Genomic DNA, 18,306 nt, shown 5'->3' on the forward strand with positions numbered 1-18,306 from the left:
CATTAGACAGATCCTCTAGACAAAAACTGAATAAAGAAACTATAGAACTCAACAGCACAATCAATAACCTAGACCTAACTGACATATATAGAATATACCAACCATCATCAAGTGGATACACGTTCTTCTCAGCAGCACATGGATCCTACTCAAAAATAGACCATATATTATGCCATAAGGCAAATCTTAGTAAATATAAAAGTGTGGAGATAATACCATGCACCATATCTGACCATAATGGAATGAAATTGGAAATCAATGATAAAAAAAGGAAGGAAAAATCCTACACCACATGGAAAATGAACAATATGTTATTGAATGATCAATGGGTTACAGAAGACATAAAGGAAGAGATAAAAAAATTCTTAGAGTCAAATGATAATATAGACACAACATACCGGAATCTATGGGACACAATGAAAGCAGTTTTAAGAGGGAAATTCATATCCTGGAGTTCTTTCATCAAAAAAAGAAAAAACCAACAAATAAATGAACTCACACTATACCTCAAAAACCTAGAAAAGGAAGAACAAAACAACAGCAATTGTAGTAGAAGACAAGAAATAATTAAAATTAGAGCAGAAATAAATGAAATTGAAACAAAAAAAACCATTGAAAAAATTGATAAAACTAAAAGTTGGTTCTTTGAAAAAATAAATAAGATAGACAAGCCCTTAGCTATGCTAACAAAAAGAAGAAGAGAGAACTCAAATTACTAATATATGGGATGAAAAAGGCAATATCACAACAGACACTACAGAAATACAGAAGATAATTAGAAAGTATTTTGAAACACTATATTCTAATAAAATAGAAGATAGCGAAGATATCGATAAATTTCTTAAGGCATATGATTTGCCCAGATTGAGACAGGAAGACACACACAATTTAAACAGACCAATAACAAAGGAAGAAATAGAAGAAGCCATCAAAAGACTACCAACCAAGAAAAGCCCTGGACCTGATGGGTATACAGCGGAGTTCTTCAAAACCTTCAAAGAAGAACTAATACCAATACTTTTCAAACTATTTCAAGAAATAGAAAAAGAAGGAGCTCTTCCAAATTCATTCTATGAGGCCAACATCACCCTGATCCCAAAACCAGACAAAGACACTTCAAAGAAAGAAAACTACAGACCAATATCTCTAATGAACTTGGATGCAAAAATTCTCAATAAAATTCTGGCGAATCAAATACAAAAACATATCAGAAAACTTGTGCACCATGATCAAGTAGGATTCATCCCTGGGATGCAAGTCTGGTTCAATATACGGAAATCAATACATGCTATTCACCACATCAATAGGCTTAAAGACAAGAACCATATGATCATCTCGATAGATGCAGAAAAAGCATTTGACAAAATACAACATCCCTTTATGTTCAAAACATTAGAAAAACTAGGGATAACAGGAACTTACCTCAACATTGTAAAAGCTATATATGCTAAACCTCAGGCTAGCATCATCCTAAACGGAGAAAAACTGAAGGCATTCCCTCTAAAATCTGGAACAAGACAGGGATGTCCTCTATCACCACTTCTATTCAATTTAGTTCTCGAAGTACTAGCCAGAGCAATTAGACAGACAAAAGAAATTAAAGGCATAAAAATAGGAAAAGAAGAAATTAAATTATCGCTATTTGCAGATGACATGATAATTTACTTAACAGACCCAAAAGGATCTACAAAGAAGCTGCTAGAGTTAATAAATGAATTCAGCAAAGTGGCAGGATATAAAATCAACACGCACAAATCAAAGGCATTCCTGTATATCAGCAACAAAACCTCTGAAATGGAAATAAGGAAAACCACTCCATTCACAATATCCTCAAAGAAAATAAGATACTTGGGAATCAACCTAACAAAAGAGGTGAAAGATTTATACAATGAAAACTACAGAACCCTAAAGAGAGAGATAGAAGAAGATCTCAGAAGATGGAAAAATGTACCCTGTTCATGGATAGGCAGAACTAACATCATCAAAATGGCGATATTACCCAAAGTTCTCTACAGGTTTAATGCGATGCCAATCATAATCCCAAAGACATTTCTTGTAGAAATAGATAAAGCAATCATGAAATTCATATGGAAAAACAAAAGACCCAGAATAGCAAAAGCAATTCTAAGCAGGAAGTGTGAATCTGGAGGTATAGCGATACCAGAGCAATAGTAACAAAAACAGCATGGTACTGGTACCAAACAGGCAGGTGGACCAATGGTACAGAATAGAGGACACAGAGACTAATCCACAAAGTTACAACTATCTTATATTTGATAAAGGGGCTAAAAACATGCAATGGAGGAAGGATAGCATCTTCAACAAATGGTGTTGGGAAAATTGGAAATCCATATGCAACAAAATGAAATTGAATCCCTTTCTCTCACCAGCCACAAAAGTTAACTCAAAATGGATCAAGGAGCTAGATATAAAAACAGAGACACTGCGTCTGATAGAAGGAAAAGTTGGCTACGATCTACATATTGTGGGGTCGGGCTCCAAATTCCTTAATAGAACGCCCGTAGCCCAAGAGTTAATAACAAGAATAAACAAATGGGACCTACTTAAACTAAAAAGTTTTTTCTCAGCAAGAGAAACAGTAAAAGAGGTAAATAGAGAGCCTACATCCTGGGAACAAATTTTTACCCCTCACACCTCAGATAGAGCCCTAATATCCAGAATGTACAAGGAACTCAAAAAATTAAACAATAAGATAACAAATAATCCAATCAACAAATGGGCCAAGGACCTGAACAGACACTTCTCAGAGGAGGACATACAATCAATCCACAAGCACATGAGAAAATGCTCACCATCTCTAGCAATCAGAGACATGCAAATCAAAACCACCCTAAGATACCATTTCACTCCTGTAAGATTGGCAGCCATTATGAAGTCAAACAATAATAAGTGTTGGCGAGGATGTGGGGAAAAGGGCACACTTGTTCACTGCTGGTGGGACTGCAAAATGGTGAGGCCAATTTGGAAAGTAGTATGGAGATTCCTGGGAAAGCTGGGAATGGATCCACCATTTGACCCAGCTATTGCCCTTCTTGGACTATTCCCTGAGGACCTTAAAAGAGCGCACTATACGGATACGGCCACATCAATGATTATAGCAGCACAATTCACAATAGCTAGACTGTGGAACCAACCTAGATGCCCTTCAATAGATGAGTGGATAAAAAAATTGTGGCAGCTATACACAATGGAGTATTATGCAGCACTAAGAAACGACAAAATCATAGAATTTGCAGGGAAATGGATGGCATTAGAGCAGATTATGCTAAGTGAAGCTAGCCAAGCCCTAAAAAACAAATGTCAAATGTCTTCTTTGATATAAAGAGAGCCACTAAGAATAGAACAGGAAGGAAGAGCATGAGGAAAAGACTAACAGTAAACTAAGACGAATGGGGGGAGAGAAAGGAAGAGAGAAGGGAAAACATATGGAAATGGTAGGAGACCTTCAGTGATACACAAAATTATAAGAGGTTATGAGGGGCAAGGGGGTGGGGGGAAAAAGGGGAGAGAATTGAACAACAGCAGAGGAGGTAGAGAGGGAAGATGGGAGGGGAGGGGAGGGGAGGGGGGATAGTAGGGGATGGGAAAGGTAGCAGAATACAACAGTCACTAATATGCCATTATGTAAAAATGTGAGTATGTAACAGAAGTGAGTCTGTATTATGTATTTGGGGAGTTCAAAACCCAATTGAGTCGAATGTATGAAAGATGATATGTCTTGAGCTCTGTAATGTTTTGAACAATCAATTAAAAAAAAGAAAAATAATTAAGAAAACTATAAAGCTGTGAAAGTATTACAACAGAGACCCCAATAGACACTAAGCATTAGACTAGTAGGGTAAGAGGTAATTTTCAAAACACAGAAGTGTACCTATTCTTTCAGAATTTCTGGAAGAGTTATAGTATACTAAATACTGCCATTGATTTCTTATTTTCTTTAGTGAGTATCAGTTGAAATAGCTATCATATAAAGAATGGGAAATCTGGAAGGCACTTCAAGAGCAGAAGGAAACAGCAGCAAAGTATGCTATAATGTGGAACAAGTGAGGGAAAGCCAGAAAGAACATTTTAGATCGTCCAAGCCTCTCCTTTATAAGAAAGACAGGCCTTGATTTCTTACATAAGAAGCCAAATTCAGATTTAAATCGGATCATCTCAAAGTCATTCCAATATTCTTTGCAATTTACCATGTATATAACAAAGAAATCTTGAGAGTCAAGAATATTCATATTTGTTCCAAAAAGATAATTTGGAGCATTCCTAGTAATTAAGTATGGAAAAGAAGAAAATGAAGGAAGGAAGGAAGGAAGGAAGGAAGGAAGGAAGGAAGGAAGGAAGGAAGGAAAAAAGGGAGGGATGGATGGATGGAGAGAGAGGGAGGGGAAAGAAAGAGAGAGAAGGAGAAAGAAGGAGAGGAGGAAGGAGATTTAGAAAGGGAAGGGAGGGAGAGAGACAAAGGAAAGGAAAAGAAATAAAACAGATTCTTATGTGGTGTAATTAGTATATTTTTTAAAAAAGTTGAAAGGGTAGACATTTAAAAACAAATTATGTTTCTGAAGCATATTATGACATCTTAAATATATCATTGTGTAATACAGACTCATATTCGAAGACTTTTACTTAGAAACACTTATTATCAAATTAGCATGAATGGCTTACTATGGTTTTCTAAAAGTTTAAAGATAATTCATACAAGAGTTTTCTCTATATGATTAAAATTTATTCCTACTGGAGAATTCTTTCTCCTATGTTTTTTTGGCACAACATCACTGAGATTTTTTTTAAACTTGGAAACAGGAGGCAAGAAAAAAGTCTTCAATAATTTCAAGCCAACCCTTGCCCCTGTGGACAGGTAGTTTGTTTTATTGCCTCATTATTAGTATATTTACTTTTGAAACCAAGTCTAAAGAAATTTATGGTATTCTTCATTGTCAAGACTGATAATCACTGAAACATACTAGTTAAGGATGAAAACCAAGAAATTAACTTTGCTCATAGAATCTATCAGCAGGATTACCCTGGAACATGGAGATTAGGAATGGAGGACAATAGTTTTTGTCAAACAAGCATATAGCTCAATTCTCCCATACAGGATTCCATGGTAACTCATACATGAATCATCATTTCAGCTGTATTGTCTTTGTATTCCTTCCTGTTTTTAGCTAGTAAATACTGTTTAACATTCTAATTTTTTTTAGAACTAACCCTTTCCATAATTGAGGACATTTTACTAAAGCATCAAAGAGTTCTGTTATATTAAAAATTTCCCTAGAGACTTTAAAGTAATTGCTTTGAAATTGAAAAATACATATCATCTTGCTATCTAAATTCTTGAAATTAAACCATTGAAGAGGCCAATCCAGCCTACAATTACATGCGAAACCAAACAATCTGATCTTTCCACTGAAATGAAAGACTAATAAAATATACCTGTGAAGCTTGAGAGTGACTGTTCCATAAACAGTGGCAAAACCAAGAAGACGGACCCATCTTAGGAGAATACAGCGAAATGTACTTGGCTCAAAGTACAAAATAACAACCTGTAGGATGAGAACACAAAGAAAGAAAACTTCAGGATCAGCTGATGACCCACAGACTAAAGTTAATATTTCATAACCTGATGTTTTGTACATCTGAGGTTTATATAAGCACAAACTTATTTGAATAATTCTTCAAAATGTTACTTTAATCACTCATTGTCCAGATTGAAAGACTACAGTCTCGACTTCAAATTGTTTTTTTACTTCAAAATAAAATATAAGTTCTTTATATGCAACATTGAGGAGTTTCTATTAATAGAGTTTCTATGTCTCTAGTAGTCCAAACTTATCCTCTTTTTACTTCCCAACATAGGCAATCTAGGTGACCCCCATTGCCATTCTCCACCACACCCTTGCTTATTCCCACCTACAGTACCTTTCTGCTCTCTGAGGTAGTCCTAAGATTCCTAAGATCACCTCAGACTGCACTCCCTATAAATAATCCCTCATTTCATTTTTTTTTTCTTCATTTGAACTCCGGGGGATCAAAACTAGGGCTTTGTGCATGCTAGGCAAGCACTACCAATGAGCTTCATCCTCAGGCCTTATCTTCATTTTATTTTGAGACAGGGTCTCACTAAGTTGGCCAGGTGGGCCTTGAACTGTTCTTGCCTCAGTTTTCTGGATAGCTGGGATTATAGGAATAGCCAGCTCATTTTTACTTCATATTATTTGGGTCCATTAATTCACTAACTCCTTGCTTCTACTCCAGAATTTTCATTCAACAAGTAATAATTAAACATTTTGGGCATTGTGGTATGTGCTGCTGATACAAGATCCAAATTAGGAGGGAAATGAAATGTAAAAAGGGGTTTGAATTAAAGTAATATAGACACTACGGTGAATATCTGTCTAATTCCAGTAGGACTATTAAGGACTGAGTAGCTCATTCTAAATGACGATGGGGCATGGGACGGCCAAAAGATATTGCAAGGCATTCTATCACTTTTCATATGTTGCTGTTTGATTTTCAGCAAGGTCTTGTAAACTAAGAATTGGTTTGACCATGCCTAAAGAGCTCTGTGTAGCACTAAAGGATTAATGTTGTTGAAAAATGCAGATTTATGTTATTCTGGTAGAGCAGTTGGCCTGAACTGATTCTGTTGAAATCAAGACCATCACAACAGAAAATATAGCCACTGCCAAAACCCTATTGTTGTTGTTGTTGTTGTTTTGTACCAGAGACATAAATTCCCAGGGCCATACATACACACAGTACTTTAATTATCCAATTCACTAGGTATTGTAAAGATACAGATCAAGATTTGTCTTCAGAATTTTTCAAAAAAATGTTTAAATTTGGCAAAATTTCAAAAAATAATATAAATCCCCTTCTTTTTTATTATTTTCACAAAACAGGTTATATTTCTATAAATTTATATTCTGTTTTATGCTCATACATTTTAGACTTGTTTCTATAAATTTGTATTATATTTTAGCTCATATATTTTAGACATTTCAATAATACAAGAATCTAACACTAATTATGAGTTCTGCAAAGCAAGCTCTATTGTTTATTAAGGAATCAAAGCTGAAAACTGGAAAGAAAACTTAGGAGGAAAACAAAAGAGAAACCTTGGGGAATATACATGTTCCTTTTTATGCCTGGGAGAAATATAGTCTAGAGACTAGGAATCTAAAATAGAGAACACATAAAATCTCAAAAATTTCTTCTAGCAATGGCATTAGAAATAATTCTAGTACAGTGGACTCCTGAGACTGCAAAAATCCTGGGAGCTATTGTAAAACTTACCATTATTCAGTAAGCTATCTCTGAATGAGTAAATGAATGAGCAAAGGTGAATAATTATAATGCAGAATTCTGCAGATGTTTTAAATTTAAAATAAAGAATTAGTCCTCCACTGTTTGGGAACTACTGATATACTTTCAAAATTTTATCTCCGAGATGAAGAATTTGAGGGCTTGTTATTATAAGGGAAGACTGAGTTCAAAATAAATGAAATAATGAGCCATTTTTTAAGCATCCACGGATGAGGTATACATTTAAAAAGTCATAGAAAATGAACTCCTTGTGAACTTAATAAAATGTATTATTAAAAACAGTTCAGTAAATAATGAACAGGAATTTGTGCTTTGGGTGTACAGAAGCAATGTGGATGGTCTTATTTCTATTCTTTATTAATTGTGTGACTTTCACAAATTACTTAACATTGCCTCAGATGACCCATTTGTAAACAGACAAAAAAATTAATAATACTTCATTCTGGGGTTGTTTAAGTTTAAATGCAATCATGAGGGGTAAGAAAACAGTGCATGGTACTTTGAATATTCAATAGCATTGGCTAATGTTATTAAGAGATTTGATATATTTATTCTTTGTTCCAAAGTTACCATTTTGATTATAGTATAATTGTACCCCCTTATTTATTTATTCATTTATTTTTATTTGTTTTAATTAGTTACACATGACAGTACAATGACCTGACATATCATACATTTGAATCAGATGGGGTATAATTTCTCATTTTTCTGAGTGTACAGGTTGCAGAATCACATTGGTCATGCAGTCACATATATACCCACAGCAATAATAAAGTCTATTTTATTCTGCTGTCCTTCCTTTCCCCCCTTTCCCTCCTCTCCTCTCCCATCACTTCTCTCTACGCAACCTAATGTGACACACTTTTTTTTTCTTTTTCCTCACTTTGTCATACCTGTATTCTATATAACGAAGGGGGTCTCCTTCCATCTTTTGTGCAATTCCCCTTCTCCCTCCTTTTCCCTCCCACTCTCTTCCCTATCTAGAGGTAATCTTCTTCTCATACTCTTCCTCCCTACCACATTTTGAGTCACCCCCCTTATATCAGAGAAGATATTTGACATTTTTTTTAGGGATTGGCTAACTTCACTTAGCATAATCTGCTCTAATGCCATCCATTTCCCTGCAAATGCCATGATTTTGTTATTTTTTAGTGCTGAATAATATTCCATTGTGTATATAAGCCACATTTTTTTTATCCATTCATCAATAGTTTAGCTATTGTGAATTGTGGTGCTATAAACATTGATGTGGCTGTATCCCTGTAGTATGCTGTTTTTAGGTCCTTTGGGTATAGTCTGAGAAGAGGAATAGCTGGGTCAAATGGTGGTTCTATTCCCAGCTTTCCAAAGAATCTCCATACTGCTTTCCAAATTGGCTGCACCAATTTGCAGTCCCACCAGCAATGTACAAGTATACCTTTTCCCCCCGCATCCTTGCCAGCACTTGTTGTTTGACTTCATAATGGCTGCCATTCTTACTGGAGTGAGATGGTATCTTCGAGTAGTTTTAATTTGCATTTCTCTGATTGCTAGAGATGGTGAGCATTTTTTCGTGTATTTGTTGATTGATTATATATCCTCTTCTGAGAAGTGTCTGTTCAGGTCTTTGGCCCATTTGTTGATTGGGTTATTTGTTTTTTTTTGTTATTTAACTTTTTGAGTTCTTTGTATACCCTAGAGATTAGAGCTCTGATGTGTGAGGGGTAAAAATTTGTTCCCAGGATATAGACTCCCTATTCACCTCACATATTATTTCTCTTGCCGAGAAAAAACTTTTTAGTTTGAACTCATCCCATTTGTTGATTCTTGGTTTTAACTCTTGTGCTATAGGTGTCTTATTAAGGAATTTGGGGCCTGACCCCATGTGATGGAGATTAGGGCCAATGTACCCCATTATTTTAATGAATTATTTTATTTTTTTGTGGGGAGGATTGAACTCATGAGTGCTGAGCCACATCCCAAGCTCTTTTTTTTGTTGTTGTTGTTTTTAACTTTGAGAGAGGGTCTCACTAAGTTGCACAGGAAAAACTGATTAGGGTTCACAAATCATTGTGATTCTAATTCTAATTTTCGATATTTACTTACTTTGTGTAGGGAAGTAAAGGGTTTGGAAGCCATAAGAAATCTGATATGGATTAGATCCTCAAACTGGTTATAATTTAGTAGAGTGGACATTGCATGTAAATGATGAAAATAATGATATGATCATGCTAAATGTTTACACAGTACTTAATATATGCTAGTCACAAAACATTTTTACATACATGTAATCATTTCATCTTCACAACACTTATAAATTAGGGACATTTATTTTACAGAATTGAGGAATAAAAAATTTAAGTGATATCCCCAGGTCTCAAAGCTAGGAAGTGTCAGAGATAGGATCTGAATGCAAGTAGTTTGACTCCAGATTTCATGCTCAAAAGAAAACTAGGTGATTCTGTCTCTCAAAAGGGCTCCATTAGCAGGGAAGGTGACCAATGTCATTATCCTGTGAACTGTAGTGTAAGGATTTTAGAGGAGGGGGAAATTACTTTCAATAAAAACTAATGAAGTTCTACTAGGAGGGATGACATCTGAGTAAGAACCTGAGGAGGAACAGATTTAAGTTTGTAGGTAAACAGGAAAGAGGGAGGGAACCCAAAACAAAATATGTTGTGGGAAAGTTCCAGAGTGTGGAGAGTACAGTTACAGTCAGGACATAAAGAGAAATACTGGAAATAAAGCTATAAAATAGAAATGAGACTAGATAAGTGTAAGCACTGACTAATAGGGTGAGGAATTTATTTTATTCCATGAACATGAATTTTTATTCCATGAGCAATAGACACACCACTAAAATTTTTTGAGTTAAGATCAGAAGTGTGCACCAAGGAATTAATCCATCAGCAGCATGTCAAAAAATTAGTTGGGCAATGGAAAAGGAAGAGATTGAATGTGAGAGAACAGGTGGAAGGAAAAATAAAAGGACATGAGTTCATTATCTTCCTACCAAACTTTCTTTTCCCTATCTTATTGCAGTGTTATTCATTTTAGTCCCCAAATGTCAACTGCTGGGACATTCCTGATTACCTCACTGTTCTGCTTAAAACCTTTCAATGGCTCTCCAAATTCTTTGGGAAAAGTCAATATTATTTAAGATGGCTGGCAAGGCCCTTCACAATTGAATCCAGCTCATCTTAACTGTATCGTTACTTTCCACTCACATAACCATTCCAATTTTTCCATGTGCAGTCTCTTTTGACTGCATGTGCTTTATACAACTCTAGAAAGAAAAGGGCCTTTCCAAGGCTTAGCATAAAATCCCTACTTTTAATCCTCTCTTCCCTCTGGCAGATTGCAGGCTCTGTGGGAGCCATATTCATCTTGTCTATTTCTGTGACACTGGTGCTAATAGAGTCCTCACATGCAGAAAAGTCTCAATAAATGTTTGTTGAGTGAAAGAAAAAAATATAAAGCTACAGGAAAAAGTACAGCTGGCTGTAACTAATGTTGTACAATTGGAAATTCAATCTTTCATGTGACCAGAAGAAAGAAAATGCTGACTCGAGAAAACTCTAGGCAGCTAATTATTTGTGAAGGCAAAAGAGAACCAAACATCACAGATATGTGATATTTTTTAAGTCTAGGTGACTGAAAGAAGGATGTAAAAAGAAAAGGAGGCATAAGTCTGAAGAAAATTATAATGCTTCTACCTAGAAATTTCCCCACCTCATCCTTCCTATCTCAGCTCAAGGTTGGCAACTCAGTTCTCCTCACATCCCACAGACTTAAGTTAGATCCCTATCTTGTTTGCATTTACTATCATTGAATACTAAGTTTGCTTTCATTGCACTCATCAATACTATTTTGAAATAATTATATCTGTAATTCATTTGTTTAATGAGTCTCCCGAGCTAATTTATAAAACAAACATAAGGGAAGGAACTATATTATTCAAAATGCATGCCCATTTCCTGGTATAATACTTGGTAATGATAGATAACTAATATATGTATGCAGAACAATGAGTTTTTTTTAAAAAGAAAGAAAGGAGAAAGATGCAAGAAGGGGAGAAAAATTAAGTTCACTTTTTGATATACTAATGATATAAATTGCATAGAGGATCCAATTCATATTTAGCTTACAGTGGTTAATATACTGTATAATTAGAAAAAACAAAGCCCAAAGTGAAAATACAATGTTTCAGGTACTTTCAAACCCTGATATTTAACATTTCATTGTTTAACAACAAATGTAAACATAGTCTAACAAGATTATTATAAAACACATAACCTTTCCCAAAGCTCAAGTTAATAACATTTTATAATAGACTTTGGTAGGAGAAAGAGATGGAGGAAAACTAAGCCACTAATTTGAAAAATCTTTGAATGATGATGATTCTACTAATACTATACTGATAACTGTTATTTTTTAAGTTACAATAATAATAGCTACTGCTATGGCTTTAATGTCCCCTCTTAAACTCATGCTGAAATTTAATTTTCATTGCAATAGTATTAAGATGTAGGGTCTTTAAAATGTGATAAGGGCTCTGCTCTCATGATTGGATTAAGGCCATATGGCACGAGTGGAATAGTTATCAAGGAAGTTTTCTCCTGATTAACAGGATAAATTTGTTCTGAGTTTTCTCTGACTTGCCAATGCTTGCTTGCCTTTCAGCCTGCTATGATACAGCATGATGCCAGTGTTATACTTTGGCTTCCCAGCATCCAAAATTTTGAGCCACATAAACTTCTACTGTTTATAAATAATCCAGTCTGTGGTCTTCTATTACAGCATCAGAAAGTGGATCCAGACACTTAACCACACTCATATTGATCACTAATCTAGACATGTTATCTATGTTTAGAGTCTAAAAGTACACATATTACTTTTATCTTAAAGAAAAAGAGACCAAATTTTGATGGAGTTAATTAATTTTACCCTGATTATCAAAATAGTTTTAAAACCAGAATGCATAAAGTTTCTGTAATGAAAGTACTGCTGAAGACATAATTTCAAATTATATAGTCCAAGGTAATACTATCTCCATATTCTTTCCAATACCAGAGACTAATGATAAATGTATTGTAGCATATGTATAGAAAGCAGAATATGTGTACCACTCAGTTCATTGAGTAACTTAAGGACTGAAAAGCATGTATAGCTGTTGGAAGACTGTACATAGAGTATAAATTATAGGTGCTGTAGAATAAGACCTCCTAGATGAAGGAGGTAGTTGAAAAATAAAGAGCATATTCAGAGTCAGCAGCAGAAGTTGTCATATCAAATGCATCATTTTTTCTTAAATACAGCTTCTTAGTAACTTGCTATAATTTTACCAGAAGTTTGGTGCCTCTACTCTATTTGAAAGTAAGGCTAAAGTGTGAAAGCCTAATGTAGCTCTTTTTAAGGACTTGGTTCTTAATTATAGCAATTGTTTTCAGATACTTACAAAATCAGTTGGCTGATTTTAGTGGTGGGTTACATTAGACATTGAGTTTTTTCTTTCTTTTATTGGTTCTTCTTCTATTACAGTAGAATATATAGAATAGAGTCCATTTTGATAAAATTATACAAGCAGGGAAAATATCTTCTTCTAATTAGGACCCCATTCTTGTTCGTGGGCATGATGGTAAGATTCACTTGGGTGTTTTCATATGTGTACATAGGAATATTAAGTTAGATTTATTCTACTGTCTTTCTATTGCTATCACTCCTCCCTTCCTTTCATTCCTCTTTGTCTAATCTACTGAACTTCTCTTCTTCCTCTCCCCTCCTTTATTGTGGTTTAGCTTCCATATATCAACAAAAACATTCAACCTTTTGGTTTGGGGGATTGGCTTATTTCACTTAGCATGATAGTCTCCAGATCCATCCAATTACTGGTAAATGTCTAAAACTCATTCTTAATTATGACAAAGTAATATTCCATTGTCTATAAATACCACAATTTCTTTATCCATTGATTTGTTGATAAGCAACTAGGTTGGTTCCATTGCTTAGCTATTGTAAATTGTGCTGTTATAAACATTGATGTGGCTGTGTCACTGTAGTATGCTGATTTTAAATCTTTTGACTATATGCTGAGGGATAATTGGGTCAAATGGTGATTCCATTCCACATTTTCTTAGGAATCACTATATTGCTTTCCAGAGGGATTGCACCAATATGCAGTTCCACCAGCAATGTGCAAGTTTACATTTCCCCCCACACCCTCACCAACATTAATTGTTACTTGTATTCTTGATAATTGCCATTCTGACTGGAGTGAGATGAAATCTCAGTGTAGTTTTAATTTGCAATTCTCTAATTGCTTGTGATGTTGAACATTTTTTTAATATATTTGTTGATCACTTGTATTTCTTCTTTTGAGAAGTGTTTGTTAAGTTCCTTTAACCATTTATTGTGATAAGGTTTTTGAGTTCTTCGTTAATAAGTTTTTAAAAGTATTGCTGTGGTGAAGATGGCCTTCCATGGATTATTTTCCTATTTCATCAAATGTAATTTTTCACCATGTTTCAAAGTCTGCTTGATTGCCTACACTCTTTGGATACTGAACACAGCTAATAACAGCAGAGATAACTACAAAGGAAAATACTATTAAGTAGGCTTCTCAAATATGCACAAAGTAGAATTTTTAAACAGAATAACAGTTTTTGCAAATATAGACATAGCATCAGAGACAAAACCACTGTCTGCTCAGCACACATAACTGAACACCCAACACTTTTAAAAGAAGAATGCTTGGGAGGTGCAATGGTCAGAAGACAGCATAGTCCCAAGCTGTTCCCAAAGCTCTTGGAGTAAAAGGCTGAAGCTCATGTTTTAGATCTGATATTTTAAGAATCTGAGTAATAGGATTGAACACAGCAATTCTACCTTTTAACTTGGCTTCTCAAGTGTTATTTGCTTCAGTTCAGTGAAACTGGTTGTGAATTACATCACTTTAATGGGTTAATGAGGTAGAACATACTTTGGAATTTCTGTTAGTGGGGTTGTGAGAACAGTTTTTATTTATTTAAAAAAATTATTGGGTGGTAGGACACACAGTACTGATGCAATCCCCAAAAAACAAATGCTGAATGTTTTCTCTGATATAAGGAAGCTGACTCATAATGGGGTAGGGAGGAGGAGCATGGGAGGATTAGATGAATTCTAGATAGGGAAGAGGGGTGGGAGGGGAAGGGAGGGTGTAAGGGATTAGCAAGGATGATGGAATGTGATGGATATTATTCAAAGTACATGTATGAAGACTTTACATACTTCATATACAAATAGAGATATCAAAAATTGTGGCACATGTGTGTAATAAAAACTGTAATGCAAAAAACAACCAAAGTACATGTATAAAGGCATAAATTGGCGTGAACATAATTTATATACAAAGATAGGAAAAATTGTCCTCATATATATGTGTAATAAGAATTGTAATGCATTCTGCTGTCATGTATTTAAAAAAATAAAATCAATAAAACTAAAAACAAACAGACAAAAAAGAAACTGGTATGCCCAGGATTTAGTGTTTTCCCTATTGGGTTTCAGTCTTGCATTAGTTCCATCTCTCCTTATTATTTCCCTATTCATTTCTTTTGGAATGGAAATGTTTACCCTGTGTCATTGTATCTTGGAAATATGTAAATTTCCTTTTGGTTTTTACAGGGGCTAGCATCTGAGTTTGCCTAGAGTCTCAGAGGAGATTTTTGTACTTGCACTTTTGAGCAATGCTGGAACAGTTAAGACTTTGAAAACTCCTGGAGCTAGACTGAAAGTATTTTTGCCTTATGAGATTGATATGAATGAGCTTTGGATGGTCCAAGGGTGTGATACTATGGCTTGGATCTGGAATATCCCCCAGGAGCTCATGTGTTAAAGGCTTGATTCCCAACACTATTGGGAGATAGCAGAAACTTTAAGAGAGGATCCTAGTGGCAGGGCTCCTAGTCACTGAGGTTATGACTGTGAAAATTATAGTAGGACCCCAGAACCTTGTCTTCCTCTCTCTTTCAAACCCAAGCCATAAGGTACGCAGCTTTGCTACACTAGATGTTCTCTACCAGGGCATGCTGCCTGCTCTCAGACCCCAAAGCAAAAGGGCCAAGTAACCATGGATTAAAATCTCCAAAATGGCAAGCCAAAATAAAACTTTCCTATGTATAAGTTGATTACCTCAGATATTTTGTTAAAGCAGTGAAAAACATACTAACAAGTATTATTATCCCCACTTATAGGGGAGCTGAGGCATAGTTAAGTTCAGGAATTTATACAAGGTCACATGGCTAAAATATGGGAGAGCTGGGGTTTATACTTGGACTGAGTGTAGGGCCTGAGGTTATTATAACATCACTTTATTGCCTATCATTATATAAGAAAGATAAAAATACAAAGGTGAATGTGGTGGTTTTTGTTGGAGGCTGAATGTTCTAGAAGCTTGGTGCCTTAGGACTATGGCCAACATGTTCAGTGTTGTGAGCAAGGAGGGGACTGACTGAATAATATTGTTTATATGGTAAAAAAAAATAATGTTCAAGTTAAAAGAAGTGAAAAATATAATTAAAGAGTGAGTTTAACAAGTGGGTAAATGAATGCTCAAAAAGACTAAAATGAAGAGAAAAATGTGAAAGGAAAGAGTGACATCCCACAGACTGAACTATTGAGTCAGAAAGATGTAAAGATGTAGTCACAAACATGGAAAAAATAAAAGCCAGGAACCAGTTCAGTGACATTTGACTCTGACTGAACATCAGAACCACCTATGGCAGTTTTAAAATACACAGAAATCCAGGTTACACTCATGGAAACTCTGAATTCAGTAAGGCCAAGAGATTAACTGAATAATCAAAATCTGGGGCTGGGGTTGTTTGCAGCTTAGTGGTAGAGTGCTTGCCTTGCATGTGGAAGGCAATGGATTCAATCCTTAGCACCACATAAAAACAAAGGTGTTGTGTCCATCTACAACTAAAAACATTAAAAAAAAATCTGTCTCTTTCTCTCACCCCACTCCCCATCTCTTCCTCCTCCTGCATCTTCTTGCTTCACTTACCTTCCTTCCCTCCCTCCTTCCTTTCCTCCTTCCTTTCTGCTTCTGAGGATTCACAGGTATTTTTAATTTAACAAGGACTAAGGGCTGCTGTACCAGCTTACAGCCCAGAAGCACGTGGAACTAGGATAGCCAGAGTTCAGACTAAGCCTAGGGAAGGGTAAAGAAAATGTCTGAGAACTACTAAACTGCAGCTTCTAGAAAAATGTCTTAAATACACACATTCAAAATATGCAAAGATGTACACCCCAAAATATTCACTAAACACTTTGTAAGAGCATAAACAGTGAAACTATTTTCCACTAATAGGGGACAGTTTAAATATAGTAATTCATATTACATCCATAAAATGGAAAACCCTGAAATTTTAAATAATTAAAAAGACCTGATTATGTTGTTATGAAAATATCTTTAAGAGAAATAGTTAAATAATAATAAAGTTGCAAAGAAATATTAAAATCTGACTGTATCAAAAGGAATGCCTGGAGAATATTCAATAGACTATTAAGACTATTTATTTCTGGGTAGGTGAACTGGGGATTGAGGAAGCAAGGAGGTAGAAGATTTTTACTTTTTAACTCGTGCTCTGGTACTAATTGATATTTTTAACAATGAAAATATATCACTCTTATTATAAAGGAATTAAAATGCATGAAAGGATTTTCAACTGATTCATTGTTATCACTATAAATGCCTGGCTCTTAAAATGGGGTAAGAAGAATGATTTCTAAGGACTGGGTAAGAGAGCAAAATGTAAAAAATACCATAGGTATAATTATGAGGTGACATTATGTGGAGGGGGTAAGATACAGAAAATTACTCAAGAGAATCTAGAGAATCTCAAGAACCCTAGACCTCAGTGAGCAACAGAATTTCTCAAAAGAGTTGAAGTACATAACAATTAGAGAAGGAAGAAAAATGATGAACAGACACAATATACAAAAAATGATTATAGGAAAAAGCTCTTTTGAAGTCCAGAACAGAATACAAAAGGATTCTGATTCTTAGGTCACTCCTATCCCTGACAATGGACTCTGTTCAGCTCAGTATTATGGTCATTCTTTTCACTGATAATTTCATGTAGATCATTCACTGGAAAAACAACAACTATCTTTCCATTTAGAGTCCAAAGATTTATATCAATGGTCCTCATTCCCAATTCAGGTAAAGAAAATGTACAAAACATATAATACAATAGGTAAATAAACTACAACTTAAACTATAAATCTAAAATGTAATGCAAACTATAGTCACAACCTAGGCTAGAATTGGCCTGTTAGTCATATTTCTCCTTCTATGGAGAAGTTACTATTGCCAGTATTAACTCTCAATTCCATGGGCAAAAATAAGAATAAGCAGTTGACCCTCCTATCTGAGGCTTCCATATTGCAGATTCAATCAACCACTGACAAAAAAACATTTTCTAAAAAGTTGCAACAGAGGCTGACAGGTATAGCTCAGTGATAGTGCTTGCCTAGCATCTGAAAGGCCTTGGGTTTGATTCCCAGAATTAACAAAAATTACATCTGTAATGTTTTATATATATATATATATATATATATATATATATATATACAATATACTTATATGATATATATATACTTTCCCCTAAACAATGCAGCATAACAAGTATTTACATTGTTATTAGATATTATAAGCAATCTAGTGATGATTTAAAGCATACAGGAGGATGTGCATAGGTTATGCAAATACTATACTATTTTATATAAAGGACTTGAGTATCTGCATCAACTTTTGGTATCCACAGGGGGTCATGGAATGAATCCCACTAAATACGTAGGTATGACTACACTTCTTGAGAAGCAAGATAGGATAGTGGGGAGATTATAGGATTTGTGGACACAAGGAACTGCTCTGCAGTTTACTAAATGTGTAACTTCGAGCTGTTCATTCTACCTATCTCCTTCTACACCTAGAAA

At 35.0% G+C, this 18,306-nt stretch overlaps 1 protein-coding gene across 1 annotated transcript in view; it reads right to left on the reverse strand.

The window, feature by feature from the left end:
- Gpr158 (G protein-coupled receptor 158) overlaps positions 1–18,306 on the reverse strand; it is a 390,707-nt gene that overhangs the window by 67,561 nt on the left and 304,840 nt on the right. The window contains exon 7 of the mRNA XM_005320245.5: positions 5,452–5,561. Within this exon, the coding sequence (XP_005320302.2) occupies positions 5,452–5,561 (110 nt within the window). The remainder of the gene's footprint in view (positions 1–5,451; positions 5,562–18,306) is intronic.

The sequence above is a fragment of the Ictidomys tridecemlineatus genome, chromosome 10 (genome assembly GCF_052094955.1).
Source record: "Ictidomys tridecemlineatus isolate mIctTri1 chromosome 10, mIctTri1.hap1, whole genome shotgun sequence".
Lineage (NCBI taxonomy): Eukaryota > Metazoa > Chordata > Mammalia > Rodentia > Sciuridae > Ictidomys > Ictidomys tridecemlineatus.